This window comes from Astatotilapia calliptera, chromosome 20 (genome assembly GCF_964374335.1).
Source record: "Astatotilapia calliptera chromosome 20, fAstCal68.1, whole genome shotgun sequence".
Classification (NCBI taxonomy): Eukaryota; Metazoa; Chordata; class Actinopteri; order Cichliformes; family Cichlidae; genus Astatotilapia; species Astatotilapia calliptera.
In genome coordinates, this window is record NC_137441.1 from 15,996,624 (window position 1) to 16,020,878 (window position 24,255).

Sequence of the window (24,255 nt, forward strand, 5' to 3'; positions counted from 1 at the left end):
CACGCCAAAGAAAGCGGCCAATCAGAATATTACACCCGATGCAAGCCGGTCTACTTGGTGACAGGGTGGGGGCTGGGCAAGATGAGCCGTAAACCTGCACCCAGATGGAAAGGGTGACTTCACTGGGAATCTGAACTCTAATCAGCTTCCACGAACAGCATCCGTGGTTTTTGAAAGCTTGGCTGGGGGGAGGTAAACTGACTCTGGGTCTGTTTTCACACGTCTTTAATATAGGACTAGGAAAAAGTAGGATGTAGAAATGAAAGTATTTAAACTATCAAGAGAATGAGAAAGAGGAATCTGATGCAACAAACCGGTTATGTCACCATCTGAATGGAATTTGAACCACAGACACAACAGGTTTGCAATAACTTTGTGTGATCCAGTTTTAGTGAGGCCTTTGCAGTTAATTTTTAACATATTAGGGGCCCAAATGTGATATGAGGTGAAATCCTATAAACAAGATATTTAAAATATGAAACAGTATCATTTCCGGTGTAGTTTTTACTTCTACTCATATGCTGGATGCTGGACAACACTGACAACAGCAATCTCATTTGCATGTTTTTCCCTGAGGGTGACTTATTTACTAAAACCTCAAATATTCAAATCATTTAATAGCCGCAGTTTACATCATGTTAATTTTTTCTTGTCAGGTGATGCTGGTGGTTTTACTTTACATTTCAATAGTAAATAAACCTCATTCTCTTCCCCTTCACCTTTTTTTTTTTTTTCATTCCACTGGTGGGGACAACTTTTGCTTTTCAGCCTATATCGGCCAATCATATTTGCTATTTTGAATGCAGCTTTTGTGTAACCAATGGGATTTTTAGATGTTTGAAATACCCCTTGTGGTCACTTTTGTACCCAGCAGTTTGTAAAGCAATGAGATTATCCACTGCTCTTTGTGTTAGCACATTGTGACTGTTGCCATTACTGTGTGTGTTTTATACATGTGTGTTTCTTTAGGTGTTGTGTTTTTTATAAAATACATATTGTATAATGATTAATAGAAATGGTTCTTGTTCGCAACACGCATGTTTATGTCTCCATGGGTGTGTACCTGCATGCTTCGCAGTCACCATTCAGGGTGAAACATACTTCTGTTCTTCTAGCTGAAACTCAGCCAAACACATAATGACTTATTTAAATTTTATAACATGGATGCAATAAATTTGGGAATTATTCAGTAGCAGCTGGTCCTCTTTAAATAAGTGGATAACTGTATGTATTCACACCTTATCAGATGCAACTTGCTAGTACTGGATTGGAGCTCCTTTTCCCCCCTGTGCTGCTTTAATAGTTCATGGCACTGATCCAACAAGGTGCTAAAGGTTCCACACAGTCCATATTAAAATGATACCATGCTGCAGATTTGTCAGCTGTACATCCAAGATCAATCTTCGGTTCCACCACATCCCAAAGGTCGTCTATTTAAGATAAGATAAGATAAGATAAGATAACCTTTATTAGTCCCACACGTGGGAAATTTGTTTTGTCACAGCAGGAAGTGGACAGTGCAAAAGTTATGAGGCAAAAATTAGGATACAATAAGAATAAATACAGTACACCAGTACATTTGACTGAGGTTCTGCGACTGTGCAGACCACCTGAATACATCAAACTCATTGCCATGTTCAAAAGACTACTTTGAGTTCATCTGAGCTTTGTGACATGGTGTGTTAACAAAATGATGGGTGTGCTGTAGTCATAAAGTGTTAGGCCTGGTTAGCAAGAATAGTCAGGTAGGCTATGGCATTTAAACAAGGCTTCACTGGTGCTAAGGGAACTAAAGTGTGCCAAGAAAATATCCCCACACAATTAAACTACCAGCAGCAGCCCAAACCGTTGATAAAAAACAGGACAGATTCAAGCTTTCATGTTGTTTACAACAAATCCAACAGACTAGTGTCTGATTTTCCACAGCAGAAATCGAGACTCAGACCAGCCAACGTAGGTGAGGCCACGCAGTCTGCTGCTATATCTGATTCAAGGTTTGCTGTTTTGTGCAGCTGCTTTTCTGCTTACCTTAGATAAATATGTGGTTATTATTTGAGTTACTAGCTCAAAGCAGTCTCGCCATTCTCCTCTGACCTCTAACATCAATAAGGTATTTTCACCCAGAGAACTGCTGCTCACTGGATATTTTCCCTTTTTTGGGCCATTCTCTGTAAAACTCCAGAGATAGCTGACACTGACACTTGCTTTCAATTTCTGATGCTTAGTTTGAACTTCAGGAGCTCTTCTAGACCAAAATGTAGATATGCACTGAGCTGCTGCTATGTGATCGCTGACTAGATATTTGCACTAAAAAGCTGGCGAACAGGCATACCGGCAGCTGAGTGTGAGAGTTTTTAATTGTAAATCTGTTGGTGTATTTCTTAAGAATAGATTATAATAAACGTGTTATTAAAGGCCTATGCTTATGTTTTTAAGTTAAGAAGCTTTTACACAATGACAAGAGCATGATCTTGAAATTTCTCCATAGTTGATTTAGCTGGAAATGCTGTCTTATATTTTGAAGCATCTTTGACTGGATGTCTCAAATGCAAACAAACAAATGTGCCACACCTCTCATGTTTCACACACATTCTTTGAGAACTAGTTTTTTCTGCTTTAGACATTTGGTATGTAATTGCTGCCTGGTCACAGACAATGAGTTCAGCACGAGCTTTCTAACGTCAGGTTGATAAGGTATCGGCCTATATGGTTACCAGGTGCTTGGCAACTCTTGAAGACACAGACTCATTCACCCTGCAGTGATGATGATATCTCAACCCCAGTAACACAGTGAACACAAACATTCAGGAAGAGCTATCTGTGCTTGTGTTTGTGTAATGTCTGTGTTCTCAAACTAATCAGTACATGTCACTGGCTCGCTCCTGTGTACGTCCTTGTAAAACACTTTGTCAGTCGCTATGACGTGCTTCAGATGCTTTTTAAGGTGTTAGCAATATGCTGCAATGAATAGCAGCACAGCCACACCAGCTTGCTCACAGAGAAGAGAGGCTCCGGTTTTCCATTTTCTGCCTAAGGCTATAGAGCTTTTTCCTGCATTCGTGGATTCCCACAGTTTCCACTACCAGCTGGAAAAAATATAGGCGAAAGGTCAGGGCAGTATTTCCCTCTCTAGCTCCCTTATTCCCCCTCCCTGTTTGGGTTCACGTTCATGGTCATGTTCCTATTTCACAGCAAACCTGTTCTTTTCCTGGCCAACACAGCTAACCCAGGTTCCCAGCAAGAGAAGGATAACACTGTGGTGAAACACCGAGGCGCAGCAATGATTCAGCTCACTCGGAAGTCCAGCTTGTTGCCTGTTGAAGCTTGAATCAGACAATAAAGTGAGTTCCTGACTGGAACAAAACAAATACTGATGGGACTTGCTGGGAGCAGGAGAGACGATTAGGACTTAGTGTTAACAGAAATTTGTGTCACGGTTTGCCGGGGCAAGCCGTGTGGAGTTGAAGAAAGGACCCAAAAGACGGCAGCTCTGGTGCAGGTGGGTATTTATTTACAAGGGTGGGTACAAACAGCAATGGTGGGAAAACATGAAACCGGAAACCTAAACTGGGTAAACTAACAACACAAACCAGAAACGAAGATGCAGGGAGATCCGGGGAAATACACATGGAGAGATGCAGGGAGACCGAGGGGAAACAACACAGACGAACCAGCAACTACCATGACAGAAGACACAACTTAAATACACTCAGAGAACACAGGGAGATTACACACAGGTGGGGAACACAGCTGGGAGTGATTAACGTGACGAGACTAGGGAGGCAAACTGAAAACACTCACATAAGACGCAGACCTTCACAATAAAACAGGAAACACATACACGCAATGACATAACCCACCAACGTAACACAGACTGGGGGACACAGAACATAGGAACATGAACCATGAAACAGAGGAGTACAAACACCCAAGGCAACCAAAACCACAGAATACTAATAAACTAAACATAAACACGGAGTCGCAGACTCCAGACCATGACAATTTGTGTTTTACTTCTAAACAACATTTTCAGTTTGATCTTCAGAGAATTTATTTTCTTCGTGGTTTGCATAAAATCTTTTTGTATTTTGGCTCATAAATCAAATCGACTGATCTGACATACTTTCAAAAGTATGTCACTTTGTTTTGAGTCGACTCCCAGCATTACCTTATTCACCTCTTCTTCACCCTGTTATGAAGGCTTTATTTTTGGTGCCCCTCTCTTCTTTCGGGCCTTTCTGCTTCTGCTGGCTGTCAGCTGATGATAAGACAGCAGCCCCAGGAGATAGGAGGTCAGACAACTTAACAGTACCAGAAGTAAAGTAAATGACACACATTACAAGGGGTGGAGAACTTAAAGGACTAGTTGGATAATCTGTGAGTTTCTTCTGATATTTGTATAAAAAAGGTGTTAATGGCGGCAGCACTGTGGCACGGTGGTTAGCACTGTTGCCGCACAGCAAGAAGGTCCTGAGTTCAATTCCACCATCAGGCTGGGGTCTTTCTGTGTGGAGTTTGCATGTTCTCCCCGTGTTTGCGTGGGTTCCCTCTGGGTACTCTGGCTTCCTCCCACCATCCAAAGACATGCAGCTTGTGGGGATAATCCAAATTGCCACTAGGTGTGAATGTGTTAGTGAGTGTGAATGGTTGTCTGTCCCTATGTGTTAGCCCTGCAACAGACTGGCGACCTGTCCAGGGTGTACCCCGCCTTTCGCCCTATGACAGCTGGGATAGGCTCCAGCGCCCCCCACGCCCCTGAAAAGGATAAGCGGAAGCAAATGGATGGATGGAGGTGTTAATGGCTTAAAAAGCTTACCAATACTATTACAGTTCACAGGGGAATCTGAGGTGCCACACTCTTTGGAAGTCATCTTTCTGATATAGGTCACTAAAAGAAGTGATAATGCTAATTTAGTAGGTACTAGAGCACCAATCATTAGGATTTATACTCTAGGAATTATGAGCCTCTGTACAAAAGATATTTTAATCTGTATAAAAATGACAGACTGACTGACATCGCAGTTTGTAGGGTTTAACAGTACGTTATATGTTGAAACAATTCATTACTTCCTACTTCCTCGAACACCTTTAGGTAAAACAAACACAGGCAGAGGTACAAAACTGGCTGCACATCTCTATCCAGAAAAACAAAAGAAAACCCACAAAAATCTATAAGTGGTATCATCGTGCCAAAGAAGCTCGAGGCAGGTGACTGTAATGTTTAGTGTGATTCATCCGTGTCCTATGCAGTCGAAGAGCTGTCGTAAGTAAGTGAATTTCATAGTAGCTTGTAGCCCTGTTTTCATGAGTTGTTGAATATGTGGCGTTATGAATACTTTGTCTACATCAGTTTGATCATATGGGGGAGAAAAAGGTTGCATAATCCTGCCTCAATGAGGTTTGCAATGCAGCCAGTGGAGGGTAGTAATGACACCCAGATGCAAAGCCACAATTTGATTGTGAAGAGAAGACTTGCTAATAAATGTATTTATTTTTAAGGCTTTTAAGTATATTTTTGAAATCTGGTAAGAGCTAGACTTACTGATCAGCTCTGTTTTACTTGGATATGGTAGCTCTACCACCAAAGCTCATGCACAGGTCATCTAACTTTGCAAGTGTTAAGACTACAAGAACATTGTCAAAACATAAATATCAAACCATTCTTTTAAAAATCCACACTATAACTAATCCACACTAACTGTATGAAACACTTGAAACTCCAAAGTTGGGGTCTTCCTCTTTGACACTGTCCAGTGTAACGTCTGGAGGTCTGTGGCCTTAGATAAAGAATTCCTTTTTGGATCTCATATTGCATACAGCCTGTCTGTACATGCAGCACTCTACAGTCCCCAGATAACCCTCACCACATAACGGTTGTCAGCCTTTCCTTATTACTCAGCACAGACTCAGCATGGTGGCGTTCTGTCACCAGTCCAAATTTACACAATTTACACAATAACAGCATCAGTGGGTGCCCATCCCTCCTCATCCTGGGAGAGCCCTGTGTAGACAAAGGCTCTCACCCTTTCTCTTCTCCTTCCTTCAGCCCTCCTTCAACCCTCAGGCCATGCGTGCATCCCATGGGTCGGGTCTGTCCCTACATGGGCAGAGCAAACAGGGCCTGTAAGTGGTGTCCTTGGCAAGGGTGTGCAGATAAACACAGAATGAGTGAGGACAGACTGTGCTCTCCAGAGGGGGCCGACAGCCCCTCGCTCGTGCTCCCCTGGAGAATATTATGAAACTTAATGAGGGGAGCTATTTTAAATTCTCTGAAGGATTAGGGTACCTAGGATGGTGAGAAGGACCTGCTTTTCAGCCACTCGTGTCAAACTCACTTCATTTCAGAATTATTATAATCAGGCTTTGTGCCTGTGTCTTTCAGTATAGTTTTAGCCCTCATCACCACCATCAGTTTATCTGCTTTACAGATAGCATGGAAAATGAGGAGCAGATTGCTCAGATGTGCAGGCTAAAAATAGCACAAAACAAGGATACAAAAAAGCAGATACATTTCCCATTCATCCATCCTGACGTCAGTTGAGTTCCTGTGTTTACAAAACCACTACTAAAAAAAAAAAAACCCTTTGAGCTGGAGTACCTCGGGACTTTTCTTCATCCATTCAAAAAGGTAACTTACAGTAATGTACTTGTACCCAGAGAAATACTGCAAGGGTCAAAGGCTAAAGCTGTGATCTGAAATTATATAACCTGGTCTCAAGGAGAGCAAAAATAACCTGCTCAACGTCGACTCATTTTACAGAAGGAATATCAACTTCCGGTTCATGAATGCGTACTGTTATATACGTAATAATGCGCCATGATTTCCAACAGGGGATGTAGCTCAGTGGTAGAGCGCATGCTTTGCATGTATGAGGCCCCGGGTTCAATCCCCGGCATCTCCACTTGTTTTACCAGGGTTTATATTTTGTGTGTGTTGTGAGTGGGGGAAGGCGAGCAAATACTGCGATACCTTCTCTTTTTACGAAGCTATTATTGAACGATAACGTTTATTTTAGCAGTGATCTGATTTGGATCTAGCACTCAGGTTAAATCAGGTTGAGATAAACTGTTAGCTTTTATCTGAATTTATTTTCTGAGTAGAAGCCTAGCAGCTAATCAAATGTACGCCTGTTTATTTTGCTTACATTGATTAAATCGCGTTTGCTTTACTTAGAATTTCAAGAGGAGGGTGTATGTGTGTATTTTTCTTTTTTTGGTGTGTGTGTGTGTGTGTGTGTGTGTGTGTGTGGGGGGGGGGGGGGGGGGGGGTTGTGCATTTATATTAAAAAACACGCGGCCTTTAGCAACCTAAGATCCACAGTAAAACATAATTAAATAAAATGTTGTTATAAAAATTAAACGATACACTTTTAGCGTGTTTTTGATTGGCAGGCCCTTCTTTCAACCGCCAGGAGGCGCTGAATCACATTTTATTCTTCAGCCTAACAAAGAATGTTACTGTATCTAGTCACTAAAACGTTGAGATTTATGAAAAATGGAGCAGAGGAGCAAAACTTTAACATACGGAGTAATGAAATATAGGGTACTTTATTTTTTGTACAAATAAAAACTTGACAAGTCTGTGCTCTACGCCATTAAACGTGAATATTGGCTATTTGATATAAGCTTAAGTTTTAATTGCTATTTTAATTCATTAGATAACCTTATAAAATATGCTTACATGCTGTGCTCTAATTTATGCACCTGTATTTATATCTTTATATTACACAGTAATGTTTTGCTAATCCAGATTATTACATTCTTCACACCATCATCAGGTTCTGCACGTCTACATCTTTATGTTTTACTTAATGTCCTTTACATTTTTGTATTGAGGGGTCTTGAACTTAATCTTATTATCTTGTTTGTAGTTTTTATTCAGTTTGAGGAAAGGGTGAACCCAGGGACGTGAGCACCAGAGCCTCTTTGTTACATTTGTGTGTTCATTATGCAAAATACTTCCAAGACATTTTTCTGAGAAACTGAAGGGCCGGTTTGGACAGTCAGGTCCATCTTTTCAGATGCCTTTAACTATAAATGAATAAATATAAAGGTGTGGTACACATGGTGATTTTCATGTACATGAGTAAGTTGTGCTGAGTTTTCAGACAAAAGCGCAACAGCCACACCTAATCACCTGCATTTTCTCGCAGTATGTCATCAGGTCGTGTTTGTCTCTTAGTTCTTGCAAGTCTTAATTATTAAGAGGCATAGAGTCTACAGTTCTCTTACCTAAGAGAAAACTTTGTACGTTAATCTAACGTAGCTTAATCATTAAAAACAACCAAACAAAAAACTATGTTTATTTTACACCCACTGCAAACACAGATATTTACATATGATTTCTATTGGTGTATATTTGTCTTATTTTTTACAATTTTGAAGCAACACTTTAAAAATGACCTATATTCCTTTCAAAATGCTTCCTAGAAAATAATCTAGATCCAGCCTGACCCACATAATACAGCACATTACGAACTGAAAATGTTGTATCACAAGAACCTTTACATTTCCAAAGTGTGATACATGCATACAAAGTGTCATGCAAATATTGCTGAAGGTGGGAAAGGAGGAGAAACGTCAGTCACTTTTAACACCCCAGCTGCCTGCTGCACCACGTGTTTGTCCCATTTGAAATGCACGTTTAGACGCGTGCAAAAAGTGTACCTTTAAAAAAACACACAACAAAAACAAAAAACAGAAACGCAGGAGCCACAAGCTCATCAGCGAAACAAGTTAATAAAGGATTTGTAGAGGAACCATATTGCCTACAGAGATCAGAATCTTATCAAAAACGTCTTATCAAAAAGGTCAGTGTTTTATTTATCAAAGTGTTACATAACATGTTTTCTACAGAACGCATGCAAGTGTCGGTTTGCATAAAGATTTTCATTGATAACCACTAAAGAAAAAAACAACAACCCACCAACAGTGTGTTTGGTGTGTGTTTCTGGGCAGGTAGGATTCTTGTACTTCACCCTGTCATCAGCTTAAGTGCTGTTATGATCCAACCTGTTTTCTCACCTACTAATCACACATAACAGGTTAATGCGGAGCAGCCAGATTATTGGCCAGATTATTTGGTTGTTTCTGACCTGATAATTGATTCGTGAACAGCAGTGTTATTTCTGGTCTACAGTCGCCCCCCTGTGATTAATCCTAGAATATCCCTTCTGTATATCAGTTCAGTTTATGAAGAGTAGGGGGCGCCAATTCCTCTCCTGAAAAATCACTAAATTAAAGTGGAAAGAGATATCAGAGAATTAGTGATTGTGAAGGCTGTGTATGGGGAAGGTATATTTATCAAGACTCAAAAAATGTATTGTCTTAAACACTGTGAAACACACTGGTTACCCTGGGGAACGAAATTATTATGTTGCGTGTGAAAATAATGGTCAGAATACAATGTGCATTGAGTTATGCATGTTAAAACATTCAGAGTGTATGAGTGTTATATAAAACTGTTTAATGTTTATAACAATGATTAATATATTGTGTGCACAGTTGCAAAGGTACAGGTTAGTATTGCCAGTGTAAACTATTTGTAGGGTATTATTTATAGAGTTCGTGTAGATATCAGACCGTATGATCAAAACAGATGTTTAAAATGTGAATATGAAGGTTTTCCCAGGTTTCATGTTCCGTTTTTTATGCTTATCAATGCTTGTCACTTACATGTTTTAAATAAAAATTGTATTGAATTTTTTATTGATTTAATCCCCCAAATTTGCATATGTTTTTATAAAGTTGTTAACTTTCTTTCTTTCTTTCTTTCTTTCTTTCTTTCTTTCTTTCTTTCTTTCTTTCTTTCTTTCTTTCTTTCTTTCTTTCTTTCTTTCTTTCTTTCTTTCTTTCTTTCTTTCTTTCTTTCTTTCTAATTAACACATTTTCTGCAAACATATTTAACAAAGCTTTACGTGAGACATGAGCTTTGGATGAAAAGAAAAATAAAAGGCTTTCAAAGGAGTAATTTAGATTAGATCACACTATGCTGTAAAAACAAAGCAAAAAAGAAAAAAAAAAGCATGCACTTTCCTTATGTGCTCTTTGCAAGAGCTTTAATTTTGCCTAGAAAAAAACTGGCCATCAACTGACCTTTGCTTGTAGCATATATTACATCAAAGGTTGCCTGTGATTGGACTGTGGTGTCTGCATGTTATCCAGATAAGGGTAGAACAGAAGCTTGCAAACAGACGCACAGAAACAGACGCTTGAATGCATCTGGGCAAATTCCATCTCTGTCAGCATCTGGAGATGGGAATTGATCCGAGTTTTAGGATTGAAGGAAAGAAAAGCAAATGTAAAGGCACAGAAACTAACTCTGTGCTTCAAATTTCCAGAAGTTGTTTTAAACAAACATCAGCCTTCATCGCCTCATTTAAAGAAAGAAAATGTTTCCATCTATGTGTTTTCTCATTACCAAGTCTGTTGTCTTGTCAAATGTTTGTTTAGACGACCGCCGTGCAGCAGCAGAAGTCTATTATCACCAGAGTTATTATCTGGTGGTGACAGGTGTATGAAAACTGTACATAATGCAATACGCTTGTGCAGCATACGCACATTGATGAGAATAAGAATAGCGATGATACTTATTATTCAGCATTTTAGTAGTTCCCGAAAATCGGTGTTTAATATAATAGTAAAGAGTAAACAATCTCACTTTTATTTGTTCATCTGACCAACTTAGCTCTTCATATTTAACATAAAAACACTGTTAATTTGTATTTTCATGGTAATCACTGACAGTTTGTCAAATTATTATTTCAACTCTTTAGACTTCTGCTACGTGCTGATTGTAAAGAAACAACTGTCATTATGATATCTGGCATTCAGCACAACAAACTCCACATTTGTAGCATATAAAACACAGTAAATGAATTATAACTGATGAGAAAATCAAAGTCAAATCTGACCGCCTGATTTGGCCACTTCAGTTCGACATCGTCATTTTTGTGCTGTAGCATTAATAGTTTATTTAAAGTTATGTTATGCAAATCCTATGTTATTAGTATTTATCCTGACATGAAGTGTAAATTGTGTTATGATGATGTGTTTTTTGTTTGCATGTATGTTTTGTTTTCTTATCCTGTATATGTCTGTATGTTTCATAGTGCACTGTCAAAATGTAATATAAGGAACACAAAGCATCAAATCCAAGAAAAACTGCCTTTATAAAGTAGCAGCTTATCTTCCTATCATATTTTCATGGCAGGGGTGGAGTTCAGAAAGACATTGCAAGTTTAGGATGGAGATGGCACACGTGAGATTTGAACAGTCTGAGTCTGGTAGAAAAGCACAAAAAGATTTTAGAACCAAAATGTAGTTATTGTCTCTGTTTAAGACAAAACCCGTGGTTAAAGCATACAGAGGATACAATGTCAGTATCACAATAAATAAAGGTGACATAAAAAAAATGAAATAAAGTCTAGTAACCCTTTCACTACAGATGTTTAACCATTTAAATGAGCTAATTCCCGAAGCTCAGGCTTTATTTATCATGATGCATGTGTCGCATGGTTTATTGTAAGACTCGTAGGTTTTGTATAAAGTTGTAGCTGAAGTAATGCAACTTTTAGTTACATTTAGTTGAGTACAAAGTACAATATTTACCACTAAAGTAAAGCACAAAATGTCTTTAAATATGTAACTTGACCTTATCCTTACTATAAATCTAACGACGCTTTTGCTCCACAGTTTCAGTGGCAGACTGTTATTGTGAACTGGCGCCATTTAAATGAAAACTAATTGAACCGAGCCTTTGAAATTGTTAGTGATGATTGAAAGAGCCACTGTAAATGTAAGTGAGTGTGCAATTCACTTGGCTGATTACAAAAACAGACAATATCCAGTCGATTGCATAAACTCCTGGTAGACCAGCTTTAATCTGCATGATATGTCGGTTTGCCTCCCCACATCAAAATGTGCTTGAATGGGCCGGAGTTTAACCACCAGTGATTGTGTCTTGGAGAAAGAGACTGGAACAGAAACATGTGCAATCCACAGAACATATGTGTCGGAGTCCACCTCTGCATTCCTCTGGGATAATCTTATCTCCCTGCTGATGAGCTTAAAGACCTCTGAACTGTAGGGCAACACTCTCACATGCACAAGCACAAACAAAGCAAACTTGTGGTGGTGAAAGGATGGAGCATTTTGTTCAAGGAACAAATATTTTCCATCCTGTGAGTTGAAGATATAACTGCTCAGTTTAATATGTGAAAATGCATCACTTAGTAGATGAAACCCTTAAAAAAACTCAACAGAGCCAAAAATTAAAGACTTATCACCTTTCTTCCAGATTAAATTAGAGGCACACCAGGAGGGCTACAGTATTCCTGCCTATCATCAATTGTTGTTCAAAGAAGACTTGACCTGTTTTCAGCCTGGAAGTCAATATGCATAAACAAATGCTAATGTGCTTGAGTGGCTGTTACCTGCTGCTTGAATAGACTGAATGGTAACAATGCACCTGGCTGACCAAAGGTGATCAAGGTGGTTTTAAAATGCAAAAAAAGGGTTTTAAGCTGCACTTGAGCAAAAAAAACACATGTCCAAGCAAGTGTTTGGATGTTGATCTGATGTGTGATGTCAAGATAATGAAATGGTGACTTGCTCAGAAAACAAAAAAAAAAAAAACATATCAAAACATTCTAAATAAATATGCTCAGCTCCAGTAAAAGTTGGCTAAATAAAAGATTTAGGAGCTTATAATGTTTATCCTTATTGTATTATGAGATGGGATGTGTGCCTTTATTTTGAACATGTTGAAAATAATAAAACAACAACAACACAGACCCCCCCCCCCCAGGGTAAAATGACAAATCTTAATAAATAACTTTACAACTGTTTAAAATGAGTACGAGGAGACAATCTTATTTATTCCCTCTACTTTGAAACTATTTAGTAACTTATAACCACAAGTTTCCCCCTGTTTTTGCCCTGTCCTATCATAAATCCTTTCTTATAATTTGTTACATGAATTAGGTTTTATAACCTCAGTAACATGAAAAGAGATTTAGATATTTACAGATGTATATATACACATAAATGTACACACACATACATGTATAAACACACATAGTGTTTAAATAGTGCACACTCTGTACCTTGCAAAAACATATTTTTGTGCTGCTTTTTAATAGAGTCATGCTGGGACGGTTCATCACTCAGTGTGTTCCACAGCTTCACTCCTTTTTTATGTCGTACGGATACATGAATGTTTTAAATTTAACTTATTCTCTAGAAAACAATTTGAGCATACTGTGAGTAAGTAGATTGTTTAAAGCTTCGTACATAATTTGTGCTCCTTTAAGATTTATATCCAGTATTAAGGAGCCCCCCCACACACACACACCCTTCTTCTCTGCAATATGGAACATTTATAAGCACTAATGAAACCCTCTGCACAGTAATTTGAATACAGTGATATCAGTCAGCAGTAGAGAATGTGAAGTGATTTGAGATCCAGTATATGTTTTGCTTTAGTTAATACTGTATGTTTTATATGAGATTTACAGCTTATTTTATCATTTATTATCACACCAACAAACCTATTTTCATGAACTTCTTCCATGTCGAGCCCATCTATATGCACTTGTTAATTTCTTTTAAAATTCCCAAATGACCTTATTTAACTTTCTTTAGATTTAATGACAGTTTGTTCCTGTCAAGCTTCTTTTTTTTTATTTTGCACATTTATGAAGTGATCACAGTGGCTCCTTTAGATTAGCCCCAGAGAAAAAAAAATATTTGTGTGATTTGCAATAAATACTGATTTAAAAATATCACATACCTGACATATATCACTTATATAAATAATGAATAATTTTTGACCCTGTACAAAACTCTGGATCTTCAATTTCAGGATTAAGTGCTCAAAAAATGAATCCTGAAGTAAAGGTTTGTGTATGACATTAGAACAGACTGCTAATAATTTCTTGAGAAGAACAGGGGATAAAGGTGCAGAAAAGCCACAATGTGATGTCCCCACACAAGGACACAGAATCTAATGAGAATGAAATGGGGGCGGTCAGCAGTGGTCAGCAGCTACAGAGGTTTAAAATGTCAGTTTGACTCCCACTGATTTTATATTGTATCACTTTCACAACTCACGTTTATAATACTTGATATATGCTTTGTTTACATGCAGCTGCACAGGTAAGGCTTGCTTTGAAATGTTCCATTCAATGCCAGAAAAAAGTTATAATTTATAAATGAATGAATGCATTCATTTATGTGTGCATACAAGAAACACATTTTATCTACAGTACACTGGTGATGAAATATTTACTAGTTTAGCAATGTACAATTCAATGAAATGACCTATTCCTGTCATTATAAAACGGTCTATCCTCATACAGAAGACAATTTATGATGCTTTATAATGTCATAGAAAAACAGTAAGTTGTTCTTTGTACTCTGAGTTTATTGATAAACGCCCAGAGTTTAGTTTTTGTAACCTGCTCTGTACTACAGTTTATCCTGGACTGTGTGACACCTTTTCTTTTACCCTTTGGTTTCATCCATATCTTTATTCAGTTTTCTAAAGAACCCAGTTAACGTTAGACAGACAGCGTCTCGTTTTAGTTTTGTGGTTCTCCACCAGTAAAGCCCTTCTAAGATGATTCTGAATTAAGACTCGTCCTCCACAACAGTTTCCTTTTGAGGAGGCTTTGAGAACACTGGCTGCTTTATTCTGGAGGCCAGAAAAAAGAATAACATCTGTTCCAAGCAGAAAACTTTTCATGTCTTCGTGTCCCCACTGTGTCATGAGGTCACTCCAACCCTGTTGTGTCACAAATTGTCCGCAGACACACTGCTCTGCACGGAGGGGCAGATTCAGCAGTGTATAATCAGCTGTTTTCACTCTTACTTCTTCAAAAGAGAAAATCTTATGAAAGTGTGTCAGGGTTAGACACACACGTAATCATATCACTGCGCATACCTTTAATGTCAATTATTTCAACTGACTTTTAAGAGTCAGGTTAAACATGCACAGAAGCACCGCTCAGATCACTTTCACGTGTGTCTTTGCTATTTGCTTTTGTTTTTACTGCCGACCTGCCCTCATGACCCTCCAGCCTACGTGGCGTCGGAGTCAAGGAGCGCTCTAACGATGTGTGAACTATCGGGCCTGCCATGACAATGGCGCCTTTAGACAGGTGTATATACACCCTTCACACACTCTCTTTTGCAGTGCTAAATAGGACCAGTGAAGACTGTGATGGTCTTGTTTAGTGAATGGCATTCACGTGATATTCACACTTAGAGGGTGCACAGTGACTGCTGGCATTTGCAAAAGAAAAAAAAAAAGATTGTGGGTTTTTAACATTTTGTAGATAACCCGTCGACATAGAGTCTTTTAAATATACATCTGTCATTTCAGGAGGATGCTTCAAAACAGTTTTTGGCAAGGTGACTTTTATCCTTTATTTATCCAGGTAAAAAGTGTCACTGCGATATCTGGTCAAGAGAGCAGCAGAAACAGCAACAAATAGAACACAACAGTACCATAAAGGTATTTTATCTGTCCATAAATTACACTTCTTTTGGGATTGATTATTACGTAAAACACAGAATGGGTACAAGTAATAAGGATATTTACAAAAAGAGGTAATTTCTTTTTTATATATATACATAAATCTTTAAGACTAGACAATATTTACCACTATAACCAATCTAAGCAAGGATATTAGAGAAAAATACAGCTTTCTAAAGTGATCAAGGTAAAATAACTTTCTGGTATGTAATAAAAAAAATATAATAATAATAATAACAACAATAAACCTTTGCCTGCTGATCTTTCCAACGGTCCCTGTAACCCATGCTCACTTTAGTCACAAACACAACGGAGACAAAGACATGACTTTTGATTGGAAAACCTTGGGGTGAAGTCTAAAACATCATGTGATGCTCATTCGAGAGAAGCGCCTAATGTGGATTTAATAGGTCTCAGTTTACATCATCATGTGCTCCTGTCGGCTCTGTTAATTTTTTACCTTATATCACGCTGTGAGCAATCTGGAGAACAGCGGCGCCTTTATTCAAACGGACGTGTCCCCCGCAGAGAGAGAATGAGAGGGGTAGTCAGTGAGGACAAAACCTCAGCTTATTCTCATTTGCTTGTAAAAGTCATGTAGTGTCACTTGTTTTGCAATGCAATGATAATGGTGAAATTCTCAAACTGCTTATGCGATTACTTCTGACATTTTTGCACATTATTGTGCGGGTTGTACGTAGAAATAACAATATTTTGTGCAAATCAGTGCCACAAATCTTATTTTTTAACACTGCTTTTCGGGTATTTGTGAATATATATATTGTGCAAAACATATTCTTCCACCACAAACCACTGACTGCATTGCAGTATGGACCAACAGAGGACGCTCAAGTTTTTGGTAAGGTGTATGATTTATTTCTTTGAAAAATTATTGCAAAAATGGGAAATGCTTTGGTTTTGGTGCTTTTCCTGCAGGACGCCCCGTTAGGATTACCGTGGACATATTTGAACTCATATCAGGATCTTCGACTGAACACAATATAAAAGTAATTTTTTGGCCCTGAAGGCAAACTTCTCCCCCTCCGTCTGTTTTACATATTCACTTCTCCCTCCGGGTCTTCCTCACAATGAAAAGCATTGATATGCACATTTCAGTTCAGGTAGGCTATGAAAACAGTTCGGCACATTGAATTGAACACTCGGCCGTTCACATGACAATACGCGTATGCCCGATGTTTGAAAGTCAGCCATTAGAGGCGTGAAATGCATAATTAGATCAGGGCGCTGCAACAGCTTTTGGCACATTGGTCACCTGTGATGAATGGAGCCGGTGGCGCCCAGCCCGGACACACGGGGGTGTGTATGTGGGCGGAGACGTGCCCACCCACTCCGCTGCTTCTCTCCTCTGCTTACTATATGAGGAGGCAAGTTTGGGATCCCCCAGACAGATTCAACTTTGGTAGTCGTCTTGTCAATCTTCCAAGAGTTTTCTCTCCACCCCGACAGGAATCTGCTGTTTGCTCAAGCTGTGATTAGAGCGCACAACGCCTTGGACTGTATTTTCCCCCCCGTTTTTTATTTTGTATTGTTATTCCATCGGTGAAGCTAGAGCTCAAGATGCCTCGGTCGTTCCTTGTCAAGAAGTATTTTCCCTACAAGAAGCAGCATAATAGGGAAAGCTACCCGGAGAGCCACACAGGTAAGTTTGCTATTGTCCGTGATTGTATGCAAGATATTTGCGAGTGCATTAGACACATAGGGAATCACAGTCATGAGCTCCCCATCAAGTTACCTGCAGACACATAACAGTCATGTGGCAGACGTGATAAGGTGTATACCTGTCATGTAGCAGCTTGGGCATTCCTAATTCTTGTCCCTGTCACCTGGAAAAACTCATGATAAGAAAGCTTGTGATTAAAATAGGCTGTAACGTGAACCCGAAGAATGAAAACAGGTTTAGTGGTTTATTAGATCGTCTGTCCCATTTAACTAACCTGACTTCATTTCCTTTGCATCTCCAGCTTTTGTGCCAGAAAATTTTCCACTGGCTGAGCTTCCATCAGAGAACAGCTCTGCACTGACCTGCCAACCCGCCACGCTAATATTCAGCGTGGACATCCTGCCTCGACCTCACCCCCTGATTTCCCCAGAATCTCTCCCCCCTTCACCCATGGGCCCTTTGGACCTCAGCAGCTCTCCCTCCTGCAGCAGCGGTGAGGAAGAGGAGGACGGCGGACGTACTTCAGACCCACCAAGCCCAGATACAATTCAGCCAATCTATCACTGTTTGCACTGCACCAAGAGCTACACCAGCCTCTCTGCATTTTCCCAGCATCAGATGTCCCACCAGCTCCCCCCCTGTGCTCCCGAGACTCCTATGACCACAGAGGCTTCAGCACGCCCGGTCTTCCACTGCAAACACTGCCCCAAGGAGTACAACAGCCTGGGTGCCCTGAAAATGCACATTCGATCACACACGTTGCCCTGCGTGTGCACCACGTGTGGCAAGGCTTTCTCCAGACCGTGGCTCCTCAGAGGACACATTCGCACACACACAGGTATGTCAGACAATTGATTTTTCCAAGATCTGTAGGCTTGTTAACTTAACAGCTGGTTGCACCTTGTTCTCATTGATATTCATTGATGTTTCCTGATGTGTGAGCAAATGCTGGGGGGGGGGACATAATCTAATCTTCCTCACAGGTGCTTTGCATGTTAAAAGGCACTCTGCATTAATGAAGTTAGTGTGTCCTACCACTGTTTTCTGTTATCTCTAGAGTATCTGAAAAAACAATGACTCGGGGGTAAACTTTTGTTAATGTGTTGGGAATGTTGGGCTGGCACTGATTGTCTCTCTCTTTCTTTCTTTTCTTTTTAACCAGGTGAGCGCCCCTTTGCTTGTCAGCACTGTAGCCGGGCCTTTGCCGATCGCTCCAATCTGCGCGCCCACATGCAGACCCACTCTGAGGTGAAGAAGTACCAGTGTGGCTCCTGCTCCAGGACCTTCAGTCGCATGTCTCTTCTGAACAAACACAGCGCCTCCGGATGCTGTCCTTCCTCGTAAAAGTCACATTCCTCCTGTTGTCCTTTCAGTTGAAGCTACCTGTTGTGATGGGAGCCAATGCTATTAGCTGCGCACACACACACACACACACACACACACACACACATGAAAAAAAAATGCAGTTATACTTTTATGAAATGTGCCTTAATCAATTAGAGGATCAGATTGAGGTCCTATCTGTGGCACAATTTTGTCTCATCCATTGTGATTTGAGAGCAGGTGGACATTCAATTAATTCCCAGGGGAGCCCATTGGTGCCCGCCAGTCCGGGACTTTGGCAATGTTGCAGCTGCTTGTGTTTGTGTGTGTGTGTGTGTATGTGGGGATGTCCTTCCTCACTATACTATGCATACATGACATGTGTGTATCTGAGCAAATGTGAGTGTTGAGACAGCTGTCTGCATGGTGCACTGTGGAGGCAGGGCGCCGAGGGATGTGTTAGCTGTGACCTCGACAACAGGTGACACCCCCCGCCTGGTGTGCCTCTCTGCAAGCCAGAAACACTTTCAATAGGCACTCCAATATATGTGTGTTATAGGACCAAAAATACACCTTGCCTTTTTACAAATGTCTCATTTGAAAAGAAAAAAGTTGTCATTTTTAAGTGGAGAGTCACAGGAAATAGTGGAAATATACAACAGACACTCATGACGTGCAACAAATGGTTCAGTCAGCCAGGAATTGAACCAGGGACTAACTGCTCAGGGCTATTTTACAATCTAAATGACATTTGTATTTAGGATAAGTGTTGACATACAGTTTTTATGAAACATTGAACTGAATGTGCCTTTTTTAAAGGTTGTGAATTTTTCTGTCATTTGTAAATAAAAGCATTGTTTTAAAATAACAGCTCGTTCTCGTCTGCTTCTTGTTCTTTAAAGAAGTGTGTCAGCAGGCTTCTTATTTAAATACAAATGAGTTCATCAGGACAGACATGACAGTTTCTGAATGGGAAGATAGAGCTGTGCGTTGTTGTATATGGGTTCATGTGTGTTAAGGGGGAGCGGTGATGGGTTTGTGTGATGCTGAGTGATGAGGGGAACACCTGCGCACACCTGCCAGGCTGTCAGCATGCACAGATGGAGGACACATGCCCAAGAGGCGGGGAACACTGCGGTTGCAGGTGCGGGGGAAAAAGGCAGGCAAGTAAACTGGCATCAAAGAAGATGGTAAGGATGTGATTTTACTTTTCAGAAGAAAATTTGTGTGAAATCAGCTGAGAAGAGTCCCACTGACCCACGTCCAGCTTTGGGAGAGGAAGGAGCGCTCTGGGGTCAAGATGAGCAAATGCAGAAATAACTTGCAGCTTGTGCAGGAATGGTTAATCTCTGGGTTACCTGGTAGGAAGTTCTGGTGAAAGTGCAGTCTTCCACAACCTGAATGTGAACATTCAGGGTGAACACATGGCAGCAATGTGTCTCCAATCCCTACTGCCCTCCTGACCCACACACACTGACGCCAGCATGTCTTAGTGAGGTAACAAAGTGTTTCCTCCAATAGCTCACGGTGTTGAGAGGTGGATGCATGTGTGTGTGTGTGACAGGGGTTTGCGGGGGCACTCAAAAAGCTTGAGATCAGATTGCATGACTTAGCTTGTCCAATGTAAACAGCACCCGAAAGACTACACACGTGTGTGCACACATTCAAACACACACCGGCTGAATAAAGAGGTGATCAAGGGGGATTTTTTTTTAAACATTTGTCTGTCCTGGGCTCCTGTTAATTGTGAGGTGAGAGTCATTTAGTCATTGCACACCTACGCAGGCAGTGAGTCAGAAAAGCAGAGAAGCACGCCACAAGGGACTGAACTGAGCTTGAACTTGTCACTTTTATGTGTTAGATAGATGCAAAACATGTCAAATAATGCAAAAAAGAAAGATAGAAAAGAAAGATATTGCATTTTCTCCTTGGGACATTGAAGCTCGGCCAAACCAAATTTATCCAAAACAATGCCACCAAACAGACTGTCATTTCTTATGTGTTTCGGCCGTTTTGAAATTTAACTCTGACATCTTGCTCAGGGGGCATTTTTCCTGGTTTGCAGTGTGTGGGAGGCAGTCTATCACTCTGTAGCTTTGAGGCAATGAGATCACTGGACCTGTCACCTTTCTTTTTCGGTGTGTGTGTAATATCATATTGGTCTCCTCAAAGTGCTTTAATGTTCACATCGTCACGCATGTAGCCCCTGACTAATTTAACATTCCTGAGCCATTAGTGACAGACATACAATACCACAGCCTAACACAGAGAGGGCTGCTCTGTCTACTGTCATTGCAGTTTGCTCCTGAATTAAAGTAATAATTAGATTTCCCAGTAACAGGAAATAATGTAATGCTGAGATGATTACGAAGAAAAGGGGATTGCCGATCATTTAAATATACCACATGTGTTACTGTCATGGAAAGAATGTCTGAAGTGTTATTAGTTTGCTCCAACAAATGAAACAGTGAAAATGTATTCACTGATAACTCTGTGATTTTAAAAGCTGGATGGTGTCCAGTGAAGAGCAAACCCTGCTTTTGGTTTTGTGTATGCAAAAGCTGATGTTTGACAATACGCAGCGGGATGAGTTTTATTTTGTTAGGATGGCGTCATCCTGGAAACACAAAATATATGGCTTTCTCTAAACAATCACCCTGACTCATAAGTGGGGCTTTGCATGAGTGTAAAAGAACAGATCACAAGGCTGGATTAAGCCGGGTCTCTGGATTTGAGAAATGGTAAGCAGCAGAGGATATCAACAATGAAATAAACTTTTTTCAAATGTGTAGCATGAACATTTTTGGGACCCGATATGTTGAAAGGTTTCGGGTAATGTTTAGGACACGGGAAGTGGCCTGTCGGTCTTGTACAAACACAGCCTGCCCCAAAAAGTGCTGATATAAAGCATCTGGGTGCGGCTACGGCTGTTTCTGTGCACATACTGCATGAGAGCATTTGTGAGTCTCTGTGAGGGGCTGATGTGTCTCTGCTGGGATTTTACAGTGGTCCATATTGAAGAAGGTATGTTGCTGAAATCAGAATTGGCAGGGGTTGCAAAACCAATTCACTAGAGGATCAGATTCAAGCCAGGAGGGTTAAGTCACTGGGTTAAAGTTTCAAACTTTTTTTTTTGCAAGTGGCTCTTACACAATGCCACCGCTCTTCTCCTGGAGCTGTCCCAATGGACTCTTGTCTACCTTTGTCCTTAAAAAGCCATTAAAAAAGCTCAATTTTTTCAGAGGGCTGACAAATCTCCACCTCTCTACTCCAGAAAATAATGCAGGATGGGGAAAGTAATGGCTTGAGGTTTGCATGGGAGGGTGAAGTAAGGATAAGAAGATAATAACGGGAGGAGGAACAGAACGAGGGAGAGGAGACTGGACACTGGAGGAGCGTGGGGGTGGGGTGGCTTGGTGGGTGTCTGGAGAAGAATGACTGTTTCTGTTTGTGGGCCATTAATCAAATCACTAGGGAGTAGAATTTACAGAGGAATGCTACATGTTGCAATGCAGACTTGATCAATGACATGCTGTGTGAGATATGCTGACTATGGAAGGTTTTCAAGTGAGAGTTTCCCACAAACACACAATCAATGTGCAAATCACGTGCAGATCTTTTTTTTAAATTTATTTTTTATTCCTGTGCCGAGTCCAAAGAAATTATTTCTTGTTCCAACTCTGTTTGTTTTAAATTCTTGTTTTTCATTACCTCTCCGAAGACATCCACATTCAACTATGTGAGACACGCGCACGCAGAGCTCAGATCTCTGCACAAATAAACCAGTTTTACCCAAGGACAGGATATGGCCTGCAGGAGGGGGTACACGCCATTTCCTGCCCACCTCCGCACTCCTGCTGTCCCCTTTCAGTGGTGTGTGTGTGTGAGTGTGTGAGTGTATCAGTGTTATGTGGCCAGTGCTTTCCTCCTAAACACAGACACTCTGTCCCACAGGGTCAGAGGGTAGAGGATGAGCCATAAAGAAACAGGAGCGTAAACAAATGAGATACTTTGTGCTTAACAGAAGTTTCCAACTTTGTGTCCTGCAGAGCTCTCTACATGAATGTTTCTACTGCTCATAAACAGTTAAAGAACTACTAATCTTTAGTTACATGGGAATATGGGGCAAGAGAATACAGGGGTAGTATGGATGCAAATATCTCTCGTCAGAATAAACAAAAATAAATAGATGATTATGTAATTGTTAAAACATACCAATATGTTAGGACAAAATTCCTTTAGATTCAACTTAGATTCAAGTTAGATTTAGATTCAAACAGGTCTGTTAATGAGCCACAACATGGCTGGTGAAATGAGAGACATTCTTCATCTCATCACAGTGCAATGATCTGCAGTGATCTTCAGAATTCACGTGTACGTGACATGTACCACCCACGTTAACATTGTTAAAGACCGCCATGCAAAACCCTGTAGTCAACAGCAGGACAAGACTCCCTGCCACACATAAAGAGTGCTCAAGAACAGCTGGAGGGGGGAAAAAAAGAGCCCAGACTCCCCACATCAAAATCTGATCAACAATCCCTCAAGATGGTGGAATATTCCCGATTCACGGAGGCTCTATCCCAAAGAGCTTGCTGCCAACATCCCAGTGCAACCACAGGAAACCCCCTGAGATCCTGTGTCTTTGCCCCAGTGGATCAGAGTAGTTTTGGCTGCAGATGCTCAGTGTCTACCAACAGATATTCATGTTGAAGTTGTCTTATGTGCACCTTTATTTGACGTTATTTTATCTGTTAACCTTTTGCAACTGCACACTACCTGTAGGTATTGTAATGCATGTGCAAAGGGAGCAGCATGGTTTAGGAAATGGTGGAGGAGAGGTTTTGCATACAGTATGCTTCATGAAGTTCTTACTTGGGCAAAGAGCAGAAGCACTGATGAAGTATTGCCAGAGGTGAAGCGACTGCGTATTCTATTAAAAGTTGCTTTACTTTTTCAGTATCATGACCTCACATACATTTGCCGTGCGGTGGAAAAGTGATTACGGTTTCATCAGCGGTAATGTGACTGATGCTTAGCACACTTCACTTCACTGATTAGCACGCCTTCGCCCAGAGACAGGAGGAGGGAATGAAAGGAGAGGCTGTGAAGCTTCAATTTGGTGAGAAAAGTTGTTCGAAGCTCAACAGTTAAATCACCAATCTGCTGCTCTGCCAGTGGCATTGGTGTGTATTTCAGCTGTGAGCCAGTTAGGACTAACTGTGATGCAAGAAAAGGAGTGTAAGGGTTGATTGTGAGCAAACCACACGCAGGACAAGCTAGGCAGGGGCCAGCAAGTCGTGACATGAGGGAATAAAGGAGTACTGGAGGAAGAGCAGGATCAAACACTTTCTGGGTGAGATATTGCCAAGAAAGCAGGTATCAAAATGGATATAATATATAAGCATGAGCAACATAATGACTAATGAGGGGGAGGATATTAAAACTGCAATACCTCTCTTGTGTTTTGCTTGGATCTCTCCAGGAGTCTGTGTTTCATTTGGCAGCTGAGAGTGAAAATTATCTTGCGCTGAGTATTATTTTGTTTTTGTTTTTTAAAAATTCATCCTTCTCCCCTCTCTCTCCTCATGTTGTTTCATTCTTTCTTGCCCGCCTGTCTCCTTTTCTTTACCAAAGGTATTCAGGTATTCGCCCCCAGGGTGCTGCTGGTAGTGCTGAGAAGTGCAAGGTGCACTTTTGTCCTCTTGTCAGG

At 40.5% G+C, this 24,255-nt stretch overlaps 1 protein-coding gene and 1 non-coding gene across 2 annotated transcripts; both read left to right on the forward strand.

The window, feature by feature from the left end:
- The first annotated feature begins 6,830 nt into the window (after positions 1-6,830).
- Positions 6,831-6,902, forward strand: trnaa-ugc (transfer RNA alanine (anticodon UGC)). Its single transcript has one exon. It is a non-coding gene; the product is annotated as a tRNA-Ala (tRNA).
- A 9,147-nt stretch (positions 6,903-16,049) lies between these two features.
- snai1b (snail family zinc finger 1b) lies at positions 16,050-19,410 on the forward strand. Its single transcript, XM_026154205.2, has 3 exons — positions 16,050-17,198; positions 17,521-18,057; positions 18,382-19,410. Exons 1-3 carry the CDS (start codon positions 17,117-17,119, stop codon positions 18,561-18,563), a joined length of 801 nt encoding a protein of 266 aa, XP_026009990.1. The 5' UTR covers positions 16,050-17,116; the 3' UTR covers positions 18,564-19,410.
- Positions 19,411-24,255: the final 4,845 nt, after the last annotated feature.

Bases quoted from the DNA above. Each gene is read 5' to 3' on its own strand.
- snai1b (XM_026154205.2), top strand. From the start codon at position 17,117: ATGCCTCGGTCGTTCCTTGTCAAGAAGTATTTTCCCTACAAGAAGCAG. The intron at 17,199-17,520 runs GTAAGTTTGCTA...TTGCATCTCCAG, and splicing joins CTACCCGGAGAGCCACACAG to CTTTTGTGCCAGAAAATTTT. The intron at 18,058-18,381 runs GTATGTCAGACA...CTTTTTAACCAG, and splicing joins ACACATTCGCACACACACAG to GTGAGCGCCCCTTTGCTTGT.